The 14,740-nt window shown below is 36.0% G+C and overlaps 1 protein-coding gene across 1 annotated transcript in view; it reads left to right on the top strand.

Moving 5' to 3' along the window:
* The window catches only part of LOC104062515 (golgin subfamily B member 1-like), a 50,182-nt gene that overhangs the window by 24,021 nt on the left and 11,421 nt on the right, over nucleotides 1-14,740 (top strand). The window contains exons 17-22 of the mRNA XM_054067183.1: nucleotides 344-477; nucleotides 2,067-2,176; nucleotides 2,450-2,618; nucleotides 2,990-3,094; nucleotides 3,354-14,240; nucleotides 14,511-14,662. Coding sequence (XP_053923158.1) covers nucleotides 344-477; nucleotides 2,067-2,176; nucleotides 2,450-2,618; nucleotides 2,990-3,094; nucleotides 3,354-14,240; nucleotides 14,511-14,662 — 11,557 coding nt within the window. The remainder of the gene's footprint in view (nucleotides 1-343; nucleotides 478-2,066; nucleotides 2,177-2,449; nucleotides 2,619-2,989; nucleotides 3,095-3,353; nucleotides 14,241-14,510; nucleotides 14,663-14,740) is intronic.

Raw genomic sequence — 14,740 nt, 5'->3', positions numbered from 1 at the left:
GTTTATGAATGGATGCTTAAGGATCTGATCCTTGATGATTAATTTGTGATTAAAATAATGTGAGCTACACTGTTGGTTGAGCCACAATATTGTTTAGACTATTTCTGCCAGATTCTCTGAGTTCTTGAATTATGCAGCTTAGTTTTGCTTTTTTCAACGTTTAGGAGTACTTTTGCAATCTGATTTTCAGAAGTGCAGGACCTCAGGCATTTCCACTGGAAATGGTTGGGATCTGATTGTACCCAGCACTGATGAGAACTGTGAATAAAAAGCTGAAACCGTTTCTAGACTTCAGGAATTTTAGTAGACCTTGCTTGAAATAATTTTTCTTCTTTGACTTAAGTAGGTTTACGGAGTGTGGTTGAAGAGTTGGAATTGGAAAGAAATCAACTGCAGGAACAAATTCTTTTTCTAGAAGAGCGTTGTCAGGATTTAGAAGATAGATTGCAGCTTCAAGGTAGAATGGAGGCTCTTCAGGTGAGCTTTTGCAGTTGTGTAAAACCTGATAGCATAGGAGAATAATTTTATTCTCTGTTTATGTTCTTACAGTCATAGCCAACATCAAGACAAAAAGTCAATTTACAGCTAGCAAAGCTGTCTAAACCCTACTTTATATTTCATAATTATGTTGGCAGAGGGTGTACACATACTATATTATGCTTTAAATTGGAAGCTTTTCATTTCTGTTCAGCAAAAGTAAATCATCACACAGAGAAAATTGAAAGTAAGCTTTGCTATTTGTTTTAGAAACAGTAAAAGGCTGTTATTCTTTATTATATATTATCATTATTCTTTGTAGGGCCCTTTGACAGATGGGCTAGCATTAGATTTTGTTACTATTGGCGTAAGTCTCCCTCTGCTTACATACATCAAGTTTCTTCCGTATAAATGTGTGTGTGTGTGTGTATTATTTTTTATATAGACAAATGTATTTATAAAAAAGAAACTGTAAATATATGTAAAAAATTTACTAATTTAAAAAATATTGTTAGATACATATTCACACATTCTAAACCCCAGATATTAATTTAGTGTATATTTATATTGTAAAATTATTCAATGAAGTAATAGTAAAGTTAATATTTATCAGAAAAATTATTTTTAATATTGCCAGACTGACAAGTTACCGTGTTTGATAGTTTGTAAGCCTTATGATACAATTAATCTCTTACTCAAACTGCATCAAATTTGGTGCGTTACTGATTGTTCTGTACCCGTTAAGTTGCACGTATATAAAAAAGAATTAATGATTTTAAGATGTAAGACAACCGTATATTAACTATTCCTTAGTTGTAACAAAGCCTTTCAATACAGGTAACGTTTGATGTAGATGAAGAAGGGCAGCTATTGAGGGCGGTACAGGTGTGTTCTGCCTCCTCCAAAGTGGTAGCTTATTTTCATTAGAGGTGACAAGTTTGCCATGTTTGTCTTGTTTGCTGTTGATTCTGGATGTGTGTTTTGCTTTTGGTTTTTGGGTGCTATTGTCAGGTTTCTTTTGTGGTTTGATTTTTGGATTGGTGCAGTGGATCTGAATAGAGTAGGAGATTTATACTGTGTTTTAAAAAACCCAACTGTGTGAATGAAGCTTGCTTACTTTTTCTTTCTTCCACAATCCCCCCATATGCACGATTTTTGCATTCCTTAAACCTGAAAAAACAGGCAAAAAATGTTCCAAGTTTACTACTGTCTTCCAACCAGTGGGGAAAACAGTTTTTCAAAGCAGTAGCTCCCCCTGTTAAGATAAGTAAGCTGCCTTAACACAGTATGAGTGTGTGTGTGTGTTGTTTTGGGTATACAATTGTCCTTGAGCTCATGCTGTCATAGCATTGCTGAAGCAGGTCTTTCTGAAAGGTGGGTTGCATCTATTTGAACTAGTATCTCATCTGAATATGTTGTGATATTAGTGTTATATTTTGCACTGCTATCTGCTAAAGTGCTATAATAAAGGTCTCTGTGACCAGGTAGGATGTAAATCTCCCAAAGATTCAGATTTTCATGACTCCAATTATCTTGTGCTATTCTGGATGTTTATATGTGATAATCTCTTCATTAATATTTTGTTGCAGAATGAAAATGAACGTTTGCAAACTCAACTCACGCAATTACGCAGCCAGCAAATGCGAGATACGGAGAAGAATCAAATTCTCATTTCTAGCTTGAATGAACAGCTTAAAGGGTAACATAAATGTTCTTTACAGCTCTGTACAGGATTAACTTTCTTTGCTTTAACCTTAAACTTCTGATGAGAAATATAATCTCTTAAAACACTTGAAAGAGAGTTATTGGATTCGTGCTTCTGTTTGCAATAATGTTATTTTTGTACTTGCAAGTTTCAATGGAAAGTGTAAAAGTAGTTATTGTTTTAGGAACATAGTTTGGGGCTAGTAAGTTTAGAAAGATTAAAGCAAGCTTTGTTTTCAAAATATCTAAATATGTATTTTCTTCTTAGATTAAGTGACAGAAATAGCTTCCTTGAAACTTCGCTTGCAGAAAAGGAACAAAAACTATTGAGCACAACAGAAAAATTAGAACAAATCAAAACTTTGAGGAAACTGCTTCAAGAAAAGGATCTTCTGAACAAAGAGTTGGGTGAAAAGTTTGTGCATACCGAGCAAAAAGTAAGTTAAAGTTATTGTTAAATATTATTTAATTTGTTAGAACTGATGAGCATTAGCCATAACTTTCTGTTTGTGTCTCAGCAAAAATACTGCTGTTTTCCCTACCTATGCCATTTTTGCTGTTTCTTTACAGTGTCATTCATTTTTAATTCACTTAATTGCTTTGCTTTAAGTTGAGTGTAAGGATATCTTAGACTCAACACAGAGCTTTGCATGGAAGTGCTTTTATTGCTGTGATAAGTTATCCTCATTTATTAATTTAGAAGTATAAACTCCATTGTTATGTAAACTTGATATTATAACTCTAATATCACAATTTTAATATGATTCTATATATTTCTATCACATCAACTTTTATTTTTAATGCTAAGCTGAATGAAGCCTTAAAGAAATGCAGTGTTTATGAAGTGGAGAACACTGAGCAGAAAGCACTCATCAGTGATCTAACAGAAAAAGTTGCTGCGCTGAAGGAAAAGGTAACTCATCAAAATAAAGTAAGAGAAGAAATGGTATGTTCTTTTGACATGGTCCATTTAAATGTCAGCTGCTAAAAGTTTTGTATACTAGAGTTTCTGTATGATAAAACGATCTAAAGAATAACATGGTTATCTTGTGACTCTACAACTGGGTACAGATTGATTACTTTAGATACTCATTGTACATGTGGACTGTAACTTCCATTCTCCCTCTAACACGTGCGAAGTACTCTTGTAACATTATTTTCTTGATGTTTAGACTTTGAAACAAGACGGCGTGGTAGAGTCGATGCAGCTGGATCTGGACCAAACAAATGAAGAACTTGACAAATTGAATACAAGCCATTTAGAGGAAAGATCTCAACTTATTCAAGATCTCCAGAAATGTGAAAGAGAAATTGATAATCTTAAAGAAGCCCTGGCAGAAAAAGACAGGGAGATGTCTCTCCTGTCTTTGAATATGACAGAATATTCTGAACAGGTTATCATTCTGAAGCATCAAGTGCAATGCAAAGAGGAAGAATTACGAGGGATGGAAGAGACTTTATCAAAGACTGAAAGGGAAACTCATTTATTGAAAGAAGTACAAACAGCTGATATAAGAGATGCAAGTGTGAAGATGTCTGTCCTTTCAGAGCAAACTAATACAATGCGACTAGAACTAGAAAGAGTTAGAGCTGAGAATGAAGCTAAAGCCAAAGAAAACGAGGAATTAATAAGGCAAAGCAGCGAGAACAGCATAACAATTAAGGATCTCCGTTCTGAAATCAAAGCCAGCAGTGTCGCATACCATAACAAACTGGCAGAGTGTGAGTCACAAATTACTTTGCTGAAAGAACAAATTAGTAAATCTTCTCAAAAGCTACGAGAAACAGAGGATAAACAAAGAAAAGAAACTGAATATTTGAAATCTCAGCTTGAGGAAAACAATACTCTAAAGGAAGAATGGAACAATTTGCTTAAAGAGAAAGAGAGTAAAGCACAGACACTTGAAAATGAGTTAAAATCAATTAAAGATTCATACAATAAACTGGTTTTGGAAAATACTAAAAAGGATGAAGAGTTGGCTGAGTTATCTAGGAAGCTTATAGAACATACTGAGCATCAGGAAACAATTACAAAAGACTTACAAGAGAAACAAGAGTTCATTATTTCATTAGAGCAGAAGCTTGGGGTTTTGGAGCAGCAACACGAAGAGACTAAACTTAAATTAACTGGAGATCTGAAAGCCAAAGAGACATGTTGCAAAGAACTTAATAACCAATTAAATGAAATACATAAACAAATTAACAAGATGGAAATAGAGACACAAGAGAAAGCTTCAGCTAATAGGCAATTGCAGGCAGATCTTGCAGGGAAAGAAGAAAAATTGGTAGAGCAAATAAAAGCAAATGAACATCTGAAACAAAGTCTAGATATGCTGGAAAAAGAGAAGGAACAGCTAATCAGTGAAAATGAGAATTTGTCCAAACTGCTGGATGTGAAAGAGTGTGAATTGTTAAAGAAAATCCAGGCTGTGGCAGAAATAGAAAATAAGTTATCTGTTAGCACTGCTGAGTATGAAAAAACTGTTTCAGTACTAAACTGTGATAAAAACACTCTGGCAAAAGAGATTGAACAACTTTCAGTATTTGCCAAGCAAAAAGAAAATTCCGTTGCAGAACAGCTGCAGGAGAAAACAAAGGAATGTAATACTCTAGCTGATCAGTTGTGTGAAAGCAAGAAACAGACACAACAGTTGGATGAACAAATGCAATCACTTGTCATTCAGCTGAGGGATGCTAGAGACAAAGAAATAAAGAAAGAAGAAATGTTCAATGATAAATTATCTGAATGCAGTAGCCTGATCCAAGAGCTCAGCCATAGTAAGGAAAATAACTTACTACTGCAGGAACAAATTCAAAGCATAACTTTGGATTTTGAAGCTGCAAAGAGGTCTCTAGAAGAGAAAGTCCTTCAAAATGGTTCATTGCTTAAGGCAGTGGATGAGAGTAAGTTTTGTATTGTAGAGTTGCAGGATGAACTTAAAAATCTTAAAGATGAAAAAACTAAGTTATCTCAGTTTGTAGAGGAAAGAGACCTAACTTTAAAAAGTCAAAGTTCAGAACTTGAGAAGCTTCATAGGCAGGTTTCTGAAAAAACGGAAGAAAATACAATGTTAAACAATCAGCTGCTGCTCTTAAGGAAAGAAATGGGTGTGCTTAAGCAGGAGAAGGAGGACTGTACAAGCTTGTTGAGCAAGAAGTCACAGGAATGCGAAGTTCTTCAGTCGCAGTTGGAACAGCAACAGTCTGAAATTACTTCAGCAAGGCAACAAGCTCATACGGCAGCTCTAGAAAATGAAAAATTGAAAGCAGACATTGAAACAGTTAATGTAACGGTAATGAAAAAGACAGATGAAGTAGCTGGTTTAACTTCCCACTTGTCCCAACAAAGTCATAATATTTTAGCACTGAAGGACCAAATTGATGGCCTCTTGATTGAAAAAGAAAACTTAAGAATTGTCTTTGATGAAAAAGAAAGTCTCCTTTCTGAAAAGGAGGCTTTGATTCAGCAAATGAAAGATAGTAAAATGGCAGGAGAAGGGCAGTACATGCAAATCATTTCGGATCTGCAAAACCAAATACAAGCCCTAGGGCTTGAAAGCAACCAGCTTAGACACACGCTGCAGGAAAAAGAAAATGAATTAAAGAGGCAAGTCCAAGAATTAAAGCTACTAAAAGATAAATCTGAAGAGTCAGATCTACTTAGGGTTCAACTGTCTGAGAATATGGAGGTTATTTCTGACCTTCAATATCAGCTTAAAAATGTGACAGAAAAATCATCCCAGTTGAATGATTCAATTATACAGAAGGATGAATTCTTAAAACAAAAACTAGATGAATACATCGGTTTAAAAGCACAGCTTTCCGAGGTGCAGGATTCATCTGTTTTGCAGCAGAAACAGTTGGAGCTTTTAGCTTCTGAAGCAGAACAGTTAAAAGTGCTTGTTTCAGAAAAAGATTTAACCATCAACAATATTTCATTATCTAGTGAGAATTTAAAGATGCAACTTCAAGAGAAAGAGAATGAATGTGAGGTCTTAAAGAAACAGGTGATAGAGCTGGAGGAAGTGAGGGTGAATCTGCAAAAAGACATACAACATCAGAAAAACATAATAAATGAGATGGACCAGTCCTTATCAGAAAAGGATTCATCTCTTATGGAAAATAAAACTCTCCTCAAAACTCTGGAGGAGAAAGCAAGGAAGGATGAAGAGAAGACAAATTTAATTTCTCAGCTTAAAAGTCAGGTACTTGAACTAATGCAAGAGCTACAGAAATCTAAAGAACTAGTCCATGAGAAAGAAAATGCCTCTTTAGCTCTTCAGGAGAAAATTGAAGCACAATATGAACTAAAAACTGAGTTGAATGCAGCTCTTGGGAAAAAAGAAGAAGTTATCGCTGGTCTGCTTAATTCTTTAAAGGAGAAAGATGCCTGTATAGAGTTGGCAGATAGCAATGTTAATGTTCTTTCTAGTGAGATTGAGGTTCTCAAAGGAAAATTAGAGAAAAATGATACAGCCATGAAGGACCTTGCTAAGGAGTTTCAGGAAAAGAATGATAAGCTTGATAGTAACCAGAAAAAAATTGCTTCTTTGACAGTTGAACTTGACTGTCTTAAAAATGAACACCAAAAAGCACTAGACGAAATAGGTAGATGGGAAGAAGAACAACAGCAAAAAGAATTGGCTGTGGAGTCTCTGCGTGTAAAGTGCACTGAACAGGCAGATAAAATAGTGAATTTGAAATTGGAGTTGGACAGTGTCAATTCCAAATCGTCACAAGACTGCCATGAAAACGCGCTTTTAATAGATAGTCTGCGGTGCCAGGTGGAGTTCTTAGAGAAAGAAAAAAATCGGTTGCAAGAAGATGCCGATAAGCTGATGGTTGAAAATGCACGACTTACTGCATCTCAAAGTAATTTGCAAAAGAAATTGGAAGAGCTCCAAGAAATCAATGGAAAACTAGAAACCAGTGAGAATTATTCAAGAATGCAGATAGATGCTGTCAAACTGCAGATGAAGACTGAAAAAGAGAAGTTACAGACGCAGGTTAGTGTGAAGGGTGAAGAACTTTCTAGATTAGAACTTAAATTTGAAACTCTAGAAAAAAATCTACTTGAGTCAGAAAGCAAATGGGTGACAGAACTTAATAAGGCAACTTCACAAAATAGTGATCTTACTGAGCAATTGAGCAGTTTAGAAAGCGAAATGAAATCAAAGGATAGCAAAATCCAGTCTTTGCAGCAAGAGCTGGATCTTATAAAAGAGGAATTAACTAAAAACTTATCTCCATTACTTAGCAGTAGGCTTTTATGTAAAGAAAAGAAAGCACAGACTTCAGATACTGAACTGCAGCTAAATGACAGTAAAATTCAGTTGGAAAAATTATCTGCTCTGGTAACCACTATTTTGAGCAAAGAAACAGAAGGAGAACAATTGCAACTGGTGCTTTTAGAAAAACAGAAAGAAATAGATGCCTTGAAAGATGAATTAAAAAATATGCAGTCCATTGAAAAGCAGAAGGAGTTGCTGGAGAATGATATTGAAAAGATGAAGTACAAATACAAATCTGAAATTGAATGTCTGTCAAAAGAAATGGTCACTGTCAAGGAAACATTATGTAAACAACAGTCTCTCTTGCAAGAAAGGGAAGAGTCTTTTGCAGAAATAAATAAGCAGGTTGAATTTCTTCAAGACAAGATAAATAAATCAGAAGAAATAGTAAAAACCAGTCAAGAAAAACTGCACTCTGAGGGTAACAAAGTAGCAAATCTCCTTGAAGAAATGGGAAAAAAAGATCAACTCATTGAAAACTTAACCACCCAAGTAAATCAGCAGAAGAATTTAATTTCTGGTCTAAGCCAGCAACTGAAAGAAAAGGACTGTTCTGTTACCCAGGTCATGGAGTCACTGTCTAATGAAATGCTCAATTTTTCCGAAGAGAGAAGTAGATTAAATACCAAACTGCAAGACCTTGAAACTGTTCATAATAGTTCTGTAGGAGAACTAAGCCGAGTATTGCAGGAACTTGAGGATTGTAAGAAGGAACTGGAACAGAGCCAAGTTACCTTAAGCAGCAGAGAAGCTGCTTTTAAAGATTTAATTAATGAAAAGGAGGAGATGCAGTTTAATCTTGAGAGAATGGCCAAGGAAAAAGAGAATCTGAAAAAGAAACTTCAGGCAGCATTGATAGTAAGAAGAGATCTAATGCAAAAGGTTGCAAAACTAGAAAAGAGCGGACAGGAAGAACTAGAGAAAGAGCAAAAAAAAGCAGAGGAGTTGTTGAAGAATGTTAATGAGTTAAGAGACAAGCTGAAAACATTCGAAGTACAAAACAAAGATTTGGAAACTCATCTTGGTACTTTGAAGCAACAACTTTTAGAAAAAGATGCCAAAATGAGTGATTTGACTGAAATTTTGTCTTCAAAAGCCTCTTATTTAGAGGAACTTCAGGGCAATATTGCGGAGCTAAATGTTATCATTGCTGAAAAACAAAATTCATGTGAGCAGAACCTAAAATCTTTAGAGGAAAAGAACTGTATGCTTGCTCATATGCAGTCTGTGCTTGATGAAAAAACAAGTGCATATGAAGGGGAACATTCTCGTCTGCTTTTAGCTCTTGAAAAGGTGAAATCTGAAGCTAAGAAGGAACAATTGCTGGAAAATTTTACTTCAGAAGAGCCTGATTTACATGCTGGGGACAGGAAGAAGTGTCTGGACACCAACAATGACATTAATATCATAAATCAATTAAAAAAAGACAAAGAAGCCCTAGAGAGGGAGCTTTTGGTCAGGAAAGAAGATACTAAAAAAATTCAGAAAGAACGGGAAGACCACACAAAACTTGCAGCAGATTTTGATGAACAAAAGAAACACCTGGAGAATCTCAAACAAGAATATAAAGCACTCTGGGAAGTTCTTCAAACAAACTGTAAAGAACTCGACTTGAATCAGTTAGAAAAGTACCCTCTAGGGAGAGAGCTGGCTTCACCTAAGGCAGTGCTGGGAGAAGAAGCTGACCTAGAGAACTTGGAATCGGACAAGCCAAGAAGCAAAGTTCGGGTTACATCCTTGAAAGAGTCAGAAAACATCACTTCAGTGACAAGTAAAGACACTGAATTAAAAGAACTAAGAAGTACTTGTGAAAAACTTCAGGAGGAAAGAGAAATGTTAAAGAAAGAGTTGAGAAAAATATCAAGTGAATTTGGTGATGAAAGAGGAGAAAGCGTCGACTTGGAGTCTTTGAAACAGCAGGAGCAGTACCAGGAACAATGTGAGGGCAGCTTGTTGGAGGACATAAAAGAGCTACAGAAAAAGCTGAAAGTATACGAAGCTGAAGCTGTAAACATTAAGACAGTGCTTGAATGCGTGAATAATGAGAAAGAAGTGCTTATTAAAAAAAGTGAAGAGGATCGCATGATGAGCCAGGAGAAATTGCAGAGGTTGAGGATTGAAGTGAAGAAGGAGGTTGCAGAAAAGAATGAGGAAATAGAAGCATTACGTTGTTCACTTATGGATTTCAAAGATAAACTTGATCTGGAAAAGGAATTATTAAATAAAGCTATAAAGGACGGCCAAGAAGAAGCCCATCATTACAAAACGGCATTTGAAGAAATGAAGAGTGAGAAAGAGAAACTTATGAGTTGTTTAGAAAAGTCCGATTTGGAACTGATTAATATGAAGAAGGAGGTAAAACATTTCAGTGAAGAAAACAAAAAACTTGTGACAGAACTATGTGTGCTCCGTGAGAAGGCTGAGATGAGTAGACCTGTGGTGTCATGCAAAGAGCTTAAGGAAGAACTCAATACTGAAAAAGAGCTGGGAGAACTTTGTTCAGGAAATAATTCTCTTCAAGGAGAGTTACAAGGTAAAGGCGCGTCTTTTTCACCATCGGAGGCTGATTGCTCTAGGAAAACTAAGCAGAGAGAAGCAACAGAATGTCAAATCCAGAAACAAATGCAAATGATTGAAGAGCCCCTGACAAAAATTGCAAACATAAATGGTTCTAAACCACAAGACCAAAGAACTGTAGCAGAAGAGAAGTCCAGAGAGCGCCTTCAAAGAAAATTACAGGCAGCTTTGATATCACGTAAAGAAGCCCTGAGAGAAAATAAGTGTCTAAAAGACCAGATTGATAAGTTGCTGTTGGAAAGAGAGGAGCTGGTGAACAAAGCAGGTATGCTTGAACACTTGTTAGAGCTTGGTAGAGAAAACCAAAGTTCAAGTACTATTTCTCCATTGCCTGAAGAGGAGAGCCTTGTTTCTGAAAATGCGAGACTCTTGACTGAAAATGAAAACCTCACTGCGGCATGTGAAAGTCTTAAATCCACCATGGAGACTATAGTTCAGGAAAAAGAGGCCTTTTCTTTCCAACTAAATACCTTAAAAGATTCTCAGACAGTTGAATTAACAGGATGGAAGGCTAAACATAGTGAATTAAAGCAGGAGTATGAATCGCTTCTTCAGGCTTATGAGAATATCAGTGGCAAAATAGCAGATATGAGGCAAGTTATTGATCTCACTAGAAAAGAGAAGCAAGAGGCTATTCAAAAGCTCAGGGAAGGAGAGTCGGAGAAGGAAGCTCTTGAGGAGCGTTTACAAAAACTCATTGATGAAAATGAGGTTATTAAGGGTCAACTGAAGCAACTCAGTGAATCCAAGAAAGTAGAAGTTGATGAATTACAAAGTAAAGCAGAAAGGCAGATCCGTGAGCAAGAAGCAAGGATACAAGAACACCAGGATCGTCTTCATGAACTCACTGATCAGAATTACCAGCTAATGGAGGAAAATGACCAGCTGAAACAAACTTCCGAAAATTTAAAGCAGGCTTTAGAGAAAATTCAGACTGAAAATGATATCCTTCATAATAACATCACTGTAACTAAAGCGGCTTTGAGAGAACTCCAGGTTCAAATGGAAGTCTACCAAAATGATACACAATCTAAAATCAGTGACGCATTATCTGAGAATGAGTCACTGTTGAAGGACATTAATGTGTTAAAGGATAAACTCTCTGAAAAAGAACAAGATGTGCTTGTCTTAGAACAAGAAAGAAAATTGATTTCAGAAAAAGCACAAGAAACTGAAAAATCTTTGGACCATAAAAATCATTGTCTAACAAAGCTTGAGGTGGAATGTAAAAGTCTTGCACAGGAAATTGTTAGTCTAAATGAAAAAGTAAAGATTTTGGAGGATGATAAATGTCTGTTACAGGAAGAATTAGAAAATGCACAAGAAAGTTCTTGCAAAATAAAGAATGAGAGAGAATTTCTTGAGACAGAGTTACTTAATCATGTTAAAAAAGTGGATCATCTTACTGACAGAATGAAATCAGCACAGGTACAGAATAACTTGTTGTTACAGCAGCTGGAAGAATTAAAGGCAGAAAAATGTCATGTGGTTAAAGAAAAAGAAGAACAGCAGTTACACCTTGTAAAAATGTTTGAAGAAAAAGTGAAAAGTGCTCAGAGGGATAATAGTGGAAGTAAAAACAAAACCAAAGAATTACAAGAACTCTTGAAAGAGAAACAGCAGGAGATCAACCATTTGCAAAAGGATTCTATCAAGTTCCAGGAGCTGATTCTGGATTTGGAAAGATCTGTGAAACTGTCACAGTCAAGAAGTGAAAAATTTGAAAAGGAATTAAGTAACATGTCAGAAAAACTTGCAAAATCGAATGAAGAAATACATCATCTCAAGGGAAAGCTTTCTTCACAGATGAGGTTGTTGGATCAGGCGAAAAATGAAGTGGACAGGCTTACAGATGAGAATCTAAATTGGAGAAAAGAACTTAAGAAGAAGGAAGATGAACTACAATTTCAAAAGAAAGGATATGAGAGAGAATTGGAGTTTAATCTTCAGCAATTAAAATCGGCTCATGAAAGAGAATTTTTGAACCTAGAGGAGAGACATGGTGCCCTTCAGAGGGAAAAAAAAAGGGCCATTAGTGAGATTAATGGTTTGCAAGAGGAAATCAGTGTTAAGGACTCTCAAAACAAGAAACTTCAAGCAGATTTGAATGCAGCTTTGGCACAATTGGCTGCCTTTACGAAGTGTATGTCCTCTCTTCAGGATGACCGTGACAGGGTAGTCACTGAAATGAAAACCTGGGAAATGCATTTCAAAGAGGCCATCCAAAATAAAGAGAAACAGCTAGAAGACAGTAACAAAAGGATAATGTCTTTACAGGATGAATTGAAAAACAAAATGACTCAGATTCAAGAACTGAATATCAAATATTCCGTGGTAGAGGAAACAAAGAATGAACTTTACATGAGGCAAAAATCTGTTGATACACAACGTTATGAAGAGCTCTGCAGAGTAAAGGAAGAAAATACGCTTTTTTTTAACAGGCAGCAAGAATTGGAGAGTGTTCTTCAGTCAAAAGAAGAAGCTTTGCAAGCACTTCTTAAAGAAAATAATTCTCTTAATCACCTCATAGAGAATAGTAAAAGTGCAGGAAGAGAGATAAAAGCTTTAGAAAGTAGTTTTACGAGGCAGGAACAAGAATTGCAACAGCTTCTGGCTGAGAAGGAAAAAATTAATGCTGAATTGCAAAAGCAGATTACCATTTCTGAGCAAATGAAGATCATGCTAAATAATAAAGACAAAGAAATTTCCTTACTCATTTCTTCAAAAGGTGATGAAATTTCTGACTATCTAGTTCAGGTACAAACTCAACATAGAAATCAAATCAAAGAATATGAACTTCAGTTAAGGTCTTTGCAGACAGAGAGACAACAGTCAGAGGAGTCCTGTCAGAGGATGGAAAATGAATTGAGAAATCTCCAGATGAAAGCAGACAAAGCATGTCAAGATAAGGTTGCGATTGCCAGTGAATTAGATGCTTTTAAAAAATCGATGTCGTCGCTTCAGAGTGATCGGGATGATCTTTTTTCTAAATACAAAGAGCTGGAACGTCTTTACCAAGATGTCTTAAATCAGCGCGATAATCTTATAGTTGGCAACGCAAGTGAGAGTAATGCTTTGAAACAAGAATTGAGGGTACTTCGCAATCAGATAGATGATCTTCATTCTGAAAACGCACTGCTAAGTGCACAGCTGATAAAGTATAGGGAAGATCTTAACCAAGTTTTGTCTCTGAAAGACCATCAGCTGAAAGACTTACTTAAGCAGAAATTGGATTGGATTAAAAGCCTTGAACAAGAAAAATACGATCTTCAAAAACAAATGAAAGAATTGCAACTTTCCAATCAGCTGCAAAAGGAAACTGCTGTGTCTTTAGAACACGAAAATAAAAAGTTAGTGTCCAAAGTAAATGATTTAGAGTCTTTAATTGCATCATTAAATAAAGAGAAACTTGTTTCTGAATCTGGAGAGAAACTGCTAAGTAGTGATAATGTTCAGAAAAAAGAACGTGAATCCAGTGGACAGCATGGAAGAAATCTTCAGAGGAAGATTCAAGAACCCCAGAAATCAAGAGGCAGAAATACTAAAGATGCAGATGAGGAATACAGTAAGACTCTTGTGACGCTTGAACATGGACATGAACCTGATGGTTTTGCAGAGAAAATGATATTAGAAGTTCAATCTCAAAATAGTGAGCTGAGGTCCCAAAACGAGGCCTTTGGGAAAGCAATGACTGCTCTGCAAAATGACAGAGATAGGGTAATAGAGGACTTAAAGCTACTTCAGAGCAAATACACCTCTGAACTCAAGACTGAAAGAAAGAAAGGAGATGAACTCGAAGCTGAATTGGATGGCTTTAAACTGCATCTTATCAGTTTGCTTAAAGAAAAATCTCAGAGTCGGGTTGGTTTTGATGCTGCAGATAAGGTTACACTTGATCAGATTGCTGCTGAAATTGAAAATCTCTGTAGGACGTTAGTCAGTCGTGAGATGGAGATTAGCAGGCTTTCCTCTGAGTGTGGGAATTATGTTCATCAGATTGAAGCATTTTCCAAGGCTATGGCCAGTCTTCAGGATGACCGAGACAAATTGCTGCAGGAACTCAGCAATCAGAAGGTAACTTCTGAAGCAAAACAGGGCACAACTTCATTTCCTATTGGTTGCAACAGCATCAATGTGATAAATACTTTTAAAAGTAATTTGGATGTGCCTCAGAACAATAGGGAAAGATTGGTAAGTTTTAATTAGCTACATGTCTTTGTAAGTTTTTTTTTAATGCTTAGAGACATTATGGATTCTGAAGTTTAGCTTTGTAAGTTATGTGAGTGCTAAGAAAACATTATGTGAGTAGAGGAGGAGGAGGTGTTCTTACAGTTTTGGGAGTTTAGGTAATTATCCTGTTAAAACAGGAAGGAAACCCATTATTCTGTAATTAGAATTCTAGCACTAAAACATCAACCCTATAGTTTTAATTTGTTTGCTAATCATGTTTATTAAACATAGGCTAAAGAAGGAGCCAGCCTTGCAGCTGTTGAAATCTCAAAACTGAAGACCAAGGTTGATGATTTGGAGAAGGCATTGAATCAGACAAAAGCCTTCCAAGCAGAAGCTGAGAGAGAAATTGCATCGTACCAGAATGAGCTTGCTGGATTAAGGTATAAATGTTAAAATTAGCAAATAATACATGGCTCTTGCTTAGAATTCTTCAGTGACTTCACAACCTGGCATAAAAC

Source organism: Cuculus canorus, chromosome 5 (genome assembly GCF_017976375.1).
Source record: "Cuculus canorus isolate bCucCan1 chromosome 5, bCucCan1.pri, whole genome shotgun sequence".
Taxonomy (NCBI): domain Eukaryota; kingdom Metazoa; phylum Chordata; class Aves; order Cuculiformes; family Cuculidae; genus Cuculus; species Cuculus canorus.
The sequence above is the reverse complement of the archived record's forward strand: the minus strand, read 5'-3'. Positions and strand labels throughout refer to the sequence as shown.